Source organism: Thamnophis elegans, chromosome 4, assembly GCF_009769535.1.
Source record: "Thamnophis elegans isolate rThaEle1 chromosome 4, rThaEle1.pri, whole genome shotgun sequence".
Lineage (NCBI taxonomy): Eukaryota > Metazoa > Chordata > Lepidosauria > Squamata > Colubridae > Thamnophis > Thamnophis elegans.
The window spans coordinates 77,673,977-77,685,624 of record NC_045544.1 but is presented as its reverse complement, the minus strand read 5'-3'; the positions used below and the strand labels follow the sequence as shown (position 1 = coordinate 77,685,624).

Below are 11,648 nucleotides of genomic sequence, written 5' to 3'. Positions count from 1 at the left end.
TACCACAATATCTCTACAGTATTATTCCCATATACAATTCCATGATCTATAATATATAAAATCCACCTGGTATGAAAACATTTGAATTAAAGAGAGGTTATGAATGGAAGCTTTGTTCTAATTTAAGGCAAATAATTTATGAACCAAACACTGAAGGAATATATGTGGGTTTATTTGTTGCTAAGTAGACTTGATTGGCAATTTAAAGGCTTAGAAACCTGGGTGTCAGAATTGAGCATTTTGTGATAGTTTCAAACATCCAGAGTCAACCTATTTTTTTAAACGAAATTTTAAGGGCAAATGTGGTTTCTTAAACCTTATAGATGCATAAATACCCTTAAAAATCTCAACCCGCCTCCTTTGGGTTGGTTTTTGACATCAGAGCAGGAGTTATGGGCCAGCCACAATGGGACCCCAGTTACATTGTTTCAACCAACCCTCTTAAAACTCTTCCCACAAACCAAAACAGACCAGAAAATCTTAGCCACCATCATTCCAAGTTTCCAACAGCCTTCAGCCTTTCTGCAGTCAGGCCAGAAAGATTAAATGTGCTGCACTTGAAGATCTGTCCCATTCCCATACAACGTTATGATTTGTAACGTTAAACTCCAACTTTTCTCCAGTGTTTGTAACCAGCTGTAACAATTCATGACAGATATAATTGCCCTTCCTAACAATGTTACCTTATAGATCAGTTTCCTGTCTACCAGCAGAATAGCAGCAGGAAATCAATAAGCCATTCCTGGTTAGCAAATGATGATGGAGATCTGCTCAGCAATAACTTAAATTTCCAATAAAAGAGACTATTCCATAGCTCAGCACCTTTGCTTGCCAATACTTCATTATTAATCTAGATAACATCAGTCTTCAATGATGTTATGCAGTTATTAATGAAACATCTGCAAGAAAACAACCAAACTCAGAAAGCACCAAGGATCCCACATTAGCAAAAATGTATGGATATACTTCAAGTCTCTAAAAAGAGTAATAAAATAGAGCTTTTATACAAGCACCTTGCCTATTAGATGCTCCATACCAGCTCCTTTAATATTTATTTTAATAAATCTAAAAGAAATGGTTGGGGAAGGAATATTGAAATATGAACATTTCTATCTCTCCAAAAGTCCAAAACTTGGAAGATCTGAAAGGCTGAAACGTTTACAGAATTTCTGTTTTTAATCACCAGTAGTTCTACAGTTGTATCATAGAGAAATTGGATTAAAAACAATAAAGCAGGTTGAAAATGTTTACGACGGGGTCCATGGAATGGCTCCGAGTCTGTGTTTAATGCTCATCATTGTAATCTAAAGGTGGGTTTTTAAAAATCTCGTGGTATTGTGGGATCCACCGATCTTTCCCTTTTAAGTGAAAGCGAATGGGCGGAGGGCGGAGACGTTCAGGTTCAGCGCTTTCTCCTGTCTCCTCTTCGTGATGTTCTGCAGTGATGGCGACTTGGCGGGGGTTGAAATGGGATCTAAAATGGGGCTTGCATGAGTAACAGCTCAAGGGGCGATGGAAGAGAGACAATCTTTCGCTCTTCAATCCCAACCATTTTGATTGGAAAAACTTGGCCCCGAGCACTTCCAGACGTCAGAGATCTCGCTGGAGAAAGCACTTGTGCACGCACATTCAGAGACGTTCGCTCGTTCTTGCCTTTGGATTCCGCGCAAACCTTCTCTCGGCTCTTCCTACGGCTCGGTTGGTTCCCTCCGGGAGGGTCCTCAAACGGCTTTGATTGACGTGTTTCAGCCCAGGGAGGCCGTCGAGGACTATTTTCGCAGAGCCTTCTCACGATAGCGCAGGGAGACAGTATGGTGGCTGGGCGGTGATGAGACCTTAGTTTCTGCGCGAAGTCTCCCGCCTTGCTGGTTTCGACAGTCGGCTTCTTTTCCCTTCCCGCCCTTTCCCCCGCCCTTCCCACGAGAGCCTGAAAGTCCCGTTATTGCCACTAGAGGGAGCTCTAACTTCATCTGTCTTCCTCATTTGATGCCTAGGTGGATGCATCCACTAGGGAGCTTTCCATTTGCATCGCCCGTCCATCTGATGTTGCAAAAGCCAGAAGGGTGTCAACGGTCGGCAGGGCAAGAGATCCTCCTGCATTCTAGGGAAAGAGACAGGCGCTTCATTTCCCAACCTCGCCTGTCTTGAGGTTCAATGGGATGCTGCCGTCTGCCCCCTCTTTATCTTGTAGCCCTGCCAGTAACAACTGGATGTCAACCTGAGCCATAAAATAAAGGGACAAAAGTGAGGAACAATAACCCACTTCTTGTTCCTGTCTCTTAAACAGGGAATTGCATTGCAATGCCTAAGTCAGTGATGGCAAAGCTTTTCTGCACTGAGTGCCCAAACTGGAACCCACGTTCATGCGCCCGCCAGAGCACTGGAAAACCAAAGACCAGCTGGCCAGCGTGCATCCTAGTTTTTTGACTGTTTTTTTTTTATTATATATATATTTTATTATGTTTTCATTCTATACAATCACATATTTACTGTGCTTGATCAGGGCATATAACATTGAGTAATAAACACGGCCTTCACTTATATAGAAAATGCCCTCTACAATACAAACCCAATATACCACCTTGGCCCACCATACACCCTCTTTCAACCCCCTCCAACTTTCATTCTTCCTTCTCACACACCCCTCTACGCCTACTTCCCCTCCCCTTCTTTCTAATCCTAACCCTGTCACTCCCTCTAATCCATTCCCTCCCTCCCTTCTCCTCCTCCTCTCTCTCACCCTCTCCACCCTCCTTCTTCTTTCACTCGACTCTTTCCTTCGGTATATTTCTATTATCTTCCAGTATATTCGGTTTGTTCTATTTTCGCACTAACATTGAAAAGCCACAGTATACAAATGCAATCATGGAATTTAACACATATTGAATTTCCCCCCTCCCCCCTCCCCCTAAATCCCCACCTCCCTTCCCTCCCCCCGACTTCCCAAAGACCATACGTGGTATAACTTTTGGACAATCACAGTCTAAAATATCTCTACATTGAACTCAGCTCCGTTTTTTGACTGTTTTCAGGCAGTTTTTTGGGCCATTTTCAGGCCATTTTGTGCCACTCCAATGCCCACAAAGACCAGCTGGCCAAAAGAGCAGCTGGCAACAGCACACATGCCGACAGAGGGCTCTGCGTGCCACCTCTGGCACATGTGTCATAGGTTTGCCATCATAGTCCTAAGTGCTTGGAGCAGCTTATTAGTCAGGCTCTAATATCAGGCTGGCTCAGGAGCTTCCAAAGCTTGGGAAAACTAGGTAGGAATTCACAGCACTCTGGCCTTTCCCTCTGAACCTCAAGAGGTTGCTCTGCCTCCCCTGAGATGCCACATGTCCTGGAAGTGAAAATATGCCCATTAAATTCTGCTTGTAACTGTGGTGGTTGGCAACGGTTGTATGCCTAGTTGTTAAGTATCCTGGATTATCTTCATTGCATGCCTCATTAGTGTGGCCAGATGCCCACAGGAACAGGGCTCTGTGTTACAATTTAACCATAGCAGGAAAAGCAATTTCAGTAGGTAAAGCAAGCTACTCTGGGTTAAAAATTAAAAGCTGGGTGAAATCCACTTTCCTGGGAGGCAAAGGCAAGAACATCTCACCTGTTGAAGCAGAAGAAATAATCACCCTATTATAAAGGGAAAAGATACTCGTGACTAGAAGAAAACAGTGTATACTTTTGTGGCCACACATCATTCTCCTTCTTTGCTAATTGCCTTCCATGGCTATTTCCATTGGCGCTGGACTCCTTCAGACAATGCCTTCTCATGCTTTGCAAGATGTCTTGGGCCTCTCAGGAACTCTACAACGTGTATCTTGGAAACTGCTTCCTATAAAGGCATGGTATCACCATGACACTGAATAGTTCCAAGAAATTCATGTATTATAGCAGATAATCCGATAGCAGCTTTGAACTGCTTGTCATGTAAAGGCAGTGAAGAGATGGCATTTTGCCTAGGTAAAGGTAAAGATTCCCCTCACACATATGTGCTACTCATTCCCAACTCTAGGGGGCTGTGCTCATCTGTTTCAAAGCAGAAAAGAGCCGAGGTGGCGCAGTGGTTAAATGTAGCACTGCAGGCTACTTCAGCTGACTGCAGTTCTGCAGTTCAAATCTCACTGGCTCAGGGTTGACTCAGCCTTCCATCCTTCCGAGGTGGGTAAAATGAGGACCCGGATTGTTGTTGGGGGCAATATGCTGACTCTGTAAATCGCTTAGAGAGGGCTGAAAGCCCTATGAAGCGGTATATAAGTCTAACTGCTATTGCTATTGCTATAAAAGCCAGCGCTGTCCGAAGACATCTCCATAGTCATGAGTAAATGCGGAAGGCACACAGAGCACTGTTACATTCCCACCAAAGGTGGTTCCTATTTTTCTACTTATATTTGTACGTGCTTTCGAACTGCTAGGTTGGCAGAAATTGGGACAAGTAACGGGAGTTCACTCCATTACCCGACACTAGGGATTTGAACCACCAAACTGCTGACCTTTCTGATCAACAAGCTGTCTTAGCCACTAAGCCACTGCATCCCCTTGGCATTTTGTTTACTCCTTGAGATACTACTATATGCTGCAACCACACGTGGTTGATTACCCCCTTGGAAGGTTACAGTGAGGATAGAATAAACCTTTTAAGCCCAGTAAAGTGCTATCCAAAAGTGCTCAGTAGCTGCTTGGTGGGTGGACTGTTAGCAGCATCATTCCACACCCTGCCTCTATTCCACCAGACAAGCAGCTTCTGGGCCTAGGCGTACTAGTCCTTTGGGCTTTCCGGGGACCAGGAGACCCAGGTCCAGAAGTAGCTCAAGCAACAAGTTACCCCCTGTGGAGTATTTCTGCAGTAGCAACCTGTCATTTGGGCAACTTGAATGTGTTAAAAGACTGTCAGAGTCTGCCATGCCACACTTTTAAGGAGAGGAATGATTGCATTTTCCAATGCTGACACCTAGTGGAAGGTTGTGATGATGAACATGAAAAGGGGGAGGGAACAGCTTTTCTCCCCCTTTCTCTCTTGCCAGGAAATGACAGGAAAAGGAGCTGGTGAAAGGGATTTTGTGCCAGTTTTCTGATTACAGCATTAACAGGCGCGCAACTTGTGAAATAGCAATAGCCTCAGGATCAATACTCTAAATTTCAAATATTTTGGTTGGATAAACAGAAAATGGTTAAACCAAACTCATGTTTAAGTTCACTGTCACATAATAGACCAACATATTTACAGCCAATTTTTCTTTATATATCATGCTTATTTGAGGGACTGCCTCTTTCCTGGTTTTATTTGCCCATCCCAGCAGATCCAACCCAATAGGCATGTTACAGCTTATAGTCTCTGGGGAGCTGCATTTGGCAGGCCCAATGAAACAAGCCTCTCCTGCTGCGGTGCCCACATTATGGAATCTTTTCTCCCCAAAGATTAGTTTGGCCCATTATCTCCTGAGCTTTCAAAGGTCCCTCAAGACCTGGCTATGACAACAGGTGTGTGACAGTGGTGGCTTTCCATTTTTTTTTACTACCGGTTCTCTTGTGAGTGTGCAACACTTCTGCGCATGCACAGAAATATCTAGGTGGGTGGGCGGAGCCTCCCGCCACTACTACCAGTTCACCTGATCCAGACCGAACTGGGAGCAACCCACCTCTAGTGTGTGAAATTGTGAGGTTAACTGTTTTCACGGATATCCTTCAATTTATTATATTCTTGTTTATATTAATATAACACCCCCCCTACAAATTAAGCCCAAAAAAAATTGCATTAAAGAAATTAATAGAGCTCCAACTAGCTAGCTTATTTTCATTGGTATCGCTGTGTTATTGCAGAGACAATGCCCTTTTTATGCTATGCAGAAAAACAATAAATGCTTGGGGCCAATAAAATAATCAGAGGACCAGTCATCCTTATGTGGACACCTGTCCTCTGTAAGGCAAATAACGCTGCAAGATATAATTGCTTCCTAAGTATTCCATTAAATGCTTTAAAAAAGATTAAGACAATACTGCTGCCCTACAAAGCGACCTTGACTAGTTGTCAGAATGGTCGAACAAGTGGCAACTCCAAATCTCAACTAACAAATGCTCTGTCTTATACATTGGCAACAAAAATCAGAACACCAAATACAAGCTGGGGGGATATGACCTCATAGATGACCTTCACATTGTCAAGGACCTAGGAGTACTCATCTTAAACTATCTAAACCCCAGAGCTCACTGTAACAGCATTGCCAAAAAGGCATTAAGAGTTGTTAACCTAATTTTGCAAAGGTTCTTCTCCGGTAACACTGTACTGCTAACTAGGGCGTGCAAAACCTTTGCCAGACAAATCCTCAAATACAGCTCGCCTGCCTGGAATCTACACTGTATATCGGACATTAATACAAGTATTTCATGAGACGAGTCCTCCACTCCTCTACTCACAACAGAATACCTTATGCCACCAGGCTTGAAATTTTGGCTTAGACAACCTTGAACTATGCCGCTTAGGGTCTGACCTAAGCATAGTACACAAAATTGTCTGCTACAGCATCCTGTCAACAACTACTTCAGCTTCCACCACAATAATATACTCTCAAGATAAACTGCTTCAAGCTCAATTACAGAAAATACGACTTCAGCAAGAGTGGTCAATGCCTGGAATGCTCTACCTGACTCGGTTGTTACTTCCTCAAGCCCCCATAGTTTCAACCTTAAACTGTCTACTGTGGAACTCACACCATTCCTAAGAGGTGAGGTAAGGTGGCGGGCATAAGCGCACCAGCGTGCCTACCATCCCTGTCCTACTGTCCCCATTTATTTGTATTCATTTCACATGCTCATGTTTATATTTATACCTGTTATCTTGTACATGTTTGACAAACTAGTTATATAAATTAAATGTTCCAACATTTAAGAAATGGAAAAGATCCATGATTCCAACAACTGATGTCATTCTACACTTTTAGTGTCATGTTTAGAAAAGGTGACTGTGAGCCTATCAGAAATATTCTGCACTTTATTTGAAATTTCCCACTTTCTGCTGAGCTGTAAATACTTCAGAACCCAATAATAAAACTGCTGTCTTAATTTAAACCACTGAACAACAAATAAAGAAGGAGCATTCTACACCTTGCTATTTGGGGACATCACACAATTTAAATGCCTTAAAAAAGGCCTGATGTATTTTGGCTTTCTTAAATATATACTGTTAATATGCAGATAATCCTTGACTTACAACAACAATCAGAGCCTGAATTTTGGTTGCTAAGCAATGCAGTCCTTAAGTGAGTCATGTGGTCGGACTTAACTTTATGACTCTTTTTATGTAGTTGTTGAGTGACCCACATGGTCTTTAAACAAATTTGGATTTCTCAATTGACTTTGCTTGTTACAAGCTAGCTGGGAAGATTACATAATTGCAAGACACTGCAACTGTCATAAATGCAAGCCAGTTGCCAATTGCTTGAATTGTGACTGCAGGGGTGTGTGTGTGCATGTGCAATAGTCCTATTTTTGCGGACCAGTCATCAGTCACTTTTTCCAAGGCCACCATAACTTCAAGTCATTGTTAAACTAACATTCCTAGATTGAGACTATCTGTATCATTATGACCCACAGATGGCAATATATAAAGGTTGACCAATAGATGGCGCTCTAGTTCCATTTTTCCTTCACACAGACAAAAAAGACCTACCACAATACTGTACCATATTAAGGCCAGGCAACTGATTTTAGGATGTTGAAAATCACTACTTTCTAATATGATTGGCCTTTGTTGTATTCCCACATGAAATAGACTTCTATAATTAACAATACTAGATAATTTAAATACAAGGCAATGTTAGCTTCAAACTTTACAAAAAACCCCACCCTTATTTTTTATTTGTGACAGCCGTTCTCTTAGAAAAAAATTGCCATTTTTAAACAAGAGTTCAAATACGCAAATCCTGAGTTTCATAAATTCATGAAGAAGCACAGAAAACTGCAGGGGCTCTGAACAGCCGGGTTTGGGAATGATCCGTTTGTATCATTTGCACTATGCTGAAGAGTTCATGAGCTCATTTATTCCTGCTCCCTAGAGCCAGATCATGCAAAATCTTGGAAAAGAGAAAAGATGAGCCTTCGGAAGAAAGGGCGTACTGAGTTTGTATACAAAATACAATTTTCAAAATAACCAGTACTTCATGGCCCCGAAGTTGTTGTTGTCCAAACTACTTAAAAGTGTGGAAATAGAGCCAAGGTCTACTTTCTATCACCCGTCTCCAAGTAATAGCTGTTGAGGTTCTTGCATAATTCTGAATGTCCACAAACCACGGATCTTATAAGCTTGAACACGCAGCTGAAGAAGAGGGCTCCTTTTCCATGGAGCCATTGAGTGAAGAACATTTTGGGGGTGCAGCAACTTGGTGCTGCTGCCTCTCGTGGGTAGAGCAGACACTAATGAATTGTGAGCACATTCAATAAATTCACAGGAGCAACTGAAAAGCTGGAAGGTGGACTGGGAACAATTCTCTTTTGCCACAGATAGTAAAGCAGGGCACAACACATTGAGACAATGTAAATAATTCACAGCTGGGACAGGTAAAGGGTGTGTGCGTGTGTATGTGTGTGAAAGGGGAGGTCTTATACCCAAGGAGAAGCCAGGCCATTTGGCCAGTAAGAGAGAAGCCCTCTTCCAAGCCAAGAGGTATTAAGGCAACAAGTTCCCAGGAGCCAGCCAAGAAATGCTCCATGGTAATATAAGTCTACTACTGCTCTTCTGCCCAGAGATGCCCCATGGTATCTTCATTAGATTGCGGCTCTGAGTGGAAAAGATAGGATGGCTCCTAAAGCCAGACCCAAGGAGAGAAAGAAGGCCATGATGGCTCCGGCAGTTTCCGCTTCATGAGACAGCACCTTCCTAGAAGGAAAAATAAAAACTAGTCAGCACAACATCCAGCCACCCAAAAACCAGTTGCTTTTCCTTCCTCACAATCCATTCATCTCAAGCCACACTTACTTGGGTCCAAAGCACATGCAGAGGCTGGCCAAGTAGCCATTGGAGATGGAGAACAACAGCATGAAGGCGAGGAACCAGGCATCATGAGCAAAGATGACAGGCAGGTTACGGCGGGGCTCCACGTTACACAGCATGAAGAGGGGAATGAAAATCAGACGGATAATCACCAGGAAGGGTAGCAGGCGGCTCTCTTTCCCAGGCTGTGGGAAGGGAAGAATAATATATTATGATATCAAAATTAGTCATCACTGTGATAAATAGAAAACTGGAAAAATTATATCATAAACAAATTTGTCCCTATTGCTTAATGCCTTCTCTGCCCCAGTGTAACAAATAAATGCTACAAAGATATATATTGACAATTCACTGCTGTAGATCAAATGTAGGTTTCCCCTTTCAGTGTTATATTATGTAATTAATAATTTTGTTATGTTCAAAAGACCCATAATTCTTTTATTGAAATATACTTTTTTTATTTTCCATTTTCATAACATACAATCACATGTATACTATTACGTAGCCAATATCCTATTGTATTAAGTAGTAATTACATCAGTTCCTCTTGTCATCAACGCCCAGAAAGATAAAAACCCATTATTAGCTCTTCTGCTCTCCATACACCTCTTTCTTCTACCTCTCTCCTACCTCCTTTCTTCCCTCCATCATCCTTTCCTACTCTACTTCCCCTTCCTTTCTCCTTCTCCTCTCTCTACATTCCACTCCTCCTTATCCTCCTCATCTTCCCCCCTTACCCTCTCTCCTATCCCTCTCTTCCCATCTTTCTTCTCTCCTCTGTTTCCCACTCTTCCTCTCATTGGTGTATTTCCGCTTCTGAGCAAACTCCATTCTATGTTGCTGGTATTTATGCTTCCATATCAATATACTTAACATATCTTAGTTTTAAAGAAAAAATAAGAGAAGACAGTATACATGTGCAATCATATTACATTAAAATCTAAAGACCCATAATGATAAGGGGTACAGCTAAGATTTTATTTTTAACAGGTGATAAAACCAGAGTCATATTAATGCTTACCAAGAATGTGGCATGTTCTAACACCTAAACTGCATTGTCAAGAACAAAGCAACTCTAAGTAACTCTTAATCATTTTTATGTGAGATATCCAGTATATAAAACATACTTTTTTCTTCTTAGCCTCCTTTAAATACATATCATAACTGATTATTTTCACAAGATTTAGAGCAGTTCTCCAATAACTAATCTGGATAGAACGTTCAAGCTTTATATTCTACAGATGCAGAAGTAACTACCTCCTTTTATCTTTCTATAAAAAGATTCCCTTGGCAGGGAATTTTCATTAACAAATTACAATTACCTTTCGGAAAGGTTTATCACTCATCATTTATTGTAGCTGCCATTAGCAATGGCACTAAGAGTCTTTCAGAATTTACTTTCTCTATGTAGTTGACTTGAGCATTATAACTTGATCCATTACTACTTTATCCAAATCCCTGCAATTATTGGAATCATTCACTTGGAATCCTGCATGTAATGCCACAAGCTGTAGACACCGAGTTGCTTTAGCCAGGAAAAACTTTCACAATGGGAAATGTTTTCTGAATAAAGTTGGGCTTCTTGTAATATTATTTACATTTGAGCGATGCAATTCTGAGGAAGCCATTTTCTCATAACTGAAAAGCCAGTTTGGTTTACCTCAGACTGCTGGTTAGCAGTTTACTCAAGTTAGGCATTTTTTTACTTAATAAAACAGATTAGGTAAAGGGCTACATGCAGCTCTCCTGAGCTGTTTTCACTGGCAGAGGGTTGCACGAGGCCATGTCAACTCGGGAGTTTTCGCTGGGAGAGTTCTCAGGTCACCCCAGGCACACCTGACATGAGTGATGTCAAGCTGGCCATACCCCCCTGCCCCCCTCCCCTAGGTCAAACACAACCGTGATGTGGCCCTCGATGAAATCGAGTTTGACACCCCTGTCTTAGGCCATAAGATGCCTTGAGTTGGTGGATGCAGGTAATCATCACTTATGATTGGCTGTTCAGCAACTCTTTAAAGTTATGATGGATCCCATCAAATGTACTTACAATGCCTGCCTCTCCACCCATGGTCATGTGACCGCATTAAAGATGCTTAGAAACAGCATTTAGAGCTGTTTACAATGTCCCACAGTAACATGAATGTGATTTATGATGCTTTTGCCAAAATATGAAGAAGGATTTTCTCTGACTAGAGACATGGAAGGACATATCTGTTCTATTTATATGATATCATGGTTAAATTTTATTATTATTCTGTTAACTAGATTTAGAAGCCTGCCTAACCCACGTTATTACATTTAGGGAAAAATATTTTTAAATTCTCCTAAATTGCAATATTTTATTACTCTTTGTGAGAAATAATCTGAAAGTTCCCTTTGCACAAGGTTTCACTCTCTTTCTCAACTGTGTGCGTGTGAAGGAAAAAATTTGAACCGTTTTTGCAAATACTAATATTTATTGTATTTAGTTTATTAATCTGTTTTTACTGATTTACGGTGTTATGTTTCATGAAGTACTTTTAGTAGTATATAATTCAGATTATAAATCAGAAAACAGTTTGTTCCTCATACATTCTTGGGCTTTGGAGGTCTCCAGAGCTGGGTCTGCCAGCCAAAATACCATTGGCCACATCCTATAATCATAGAGGCCTTGTAGGAGGGTCTG

At 41.6% G+C, this 11,648-nt stretch overlaps 1 protein-coding gene across 1 annotated transcript in view; it reads right to left on the bottom strand.

Moving 5' to 3' along the window:
• Positions 1-6,801: 6,801 nt before the first annotated feature.
• Positions 6,802-11,648, bottom strand: part of SLC29A1 (solute carrier family 29 member 1 (Augustine blood group)) — a 97,932-nt gene continuing 93,085 nt past the window's right edge. Inside the window, exons 13-14 of the mRNA XM_032215712.1 lie at positions 8,969-9,168; positions 6,802-8,869 (exon numbers count right to left, since the gene is read on the bottom strand). Of these exons, the coding sequence (XP_032071603.1) occupies positions 8,758-8,869; positions 8,969-9,168 (312 nt within the window). The 3' untranslated portion in view covers positions 6,802-8,757. The remainder of the gene's footprint in view (positions 8,870-8,968; positions 9,169-11,648) is intronic.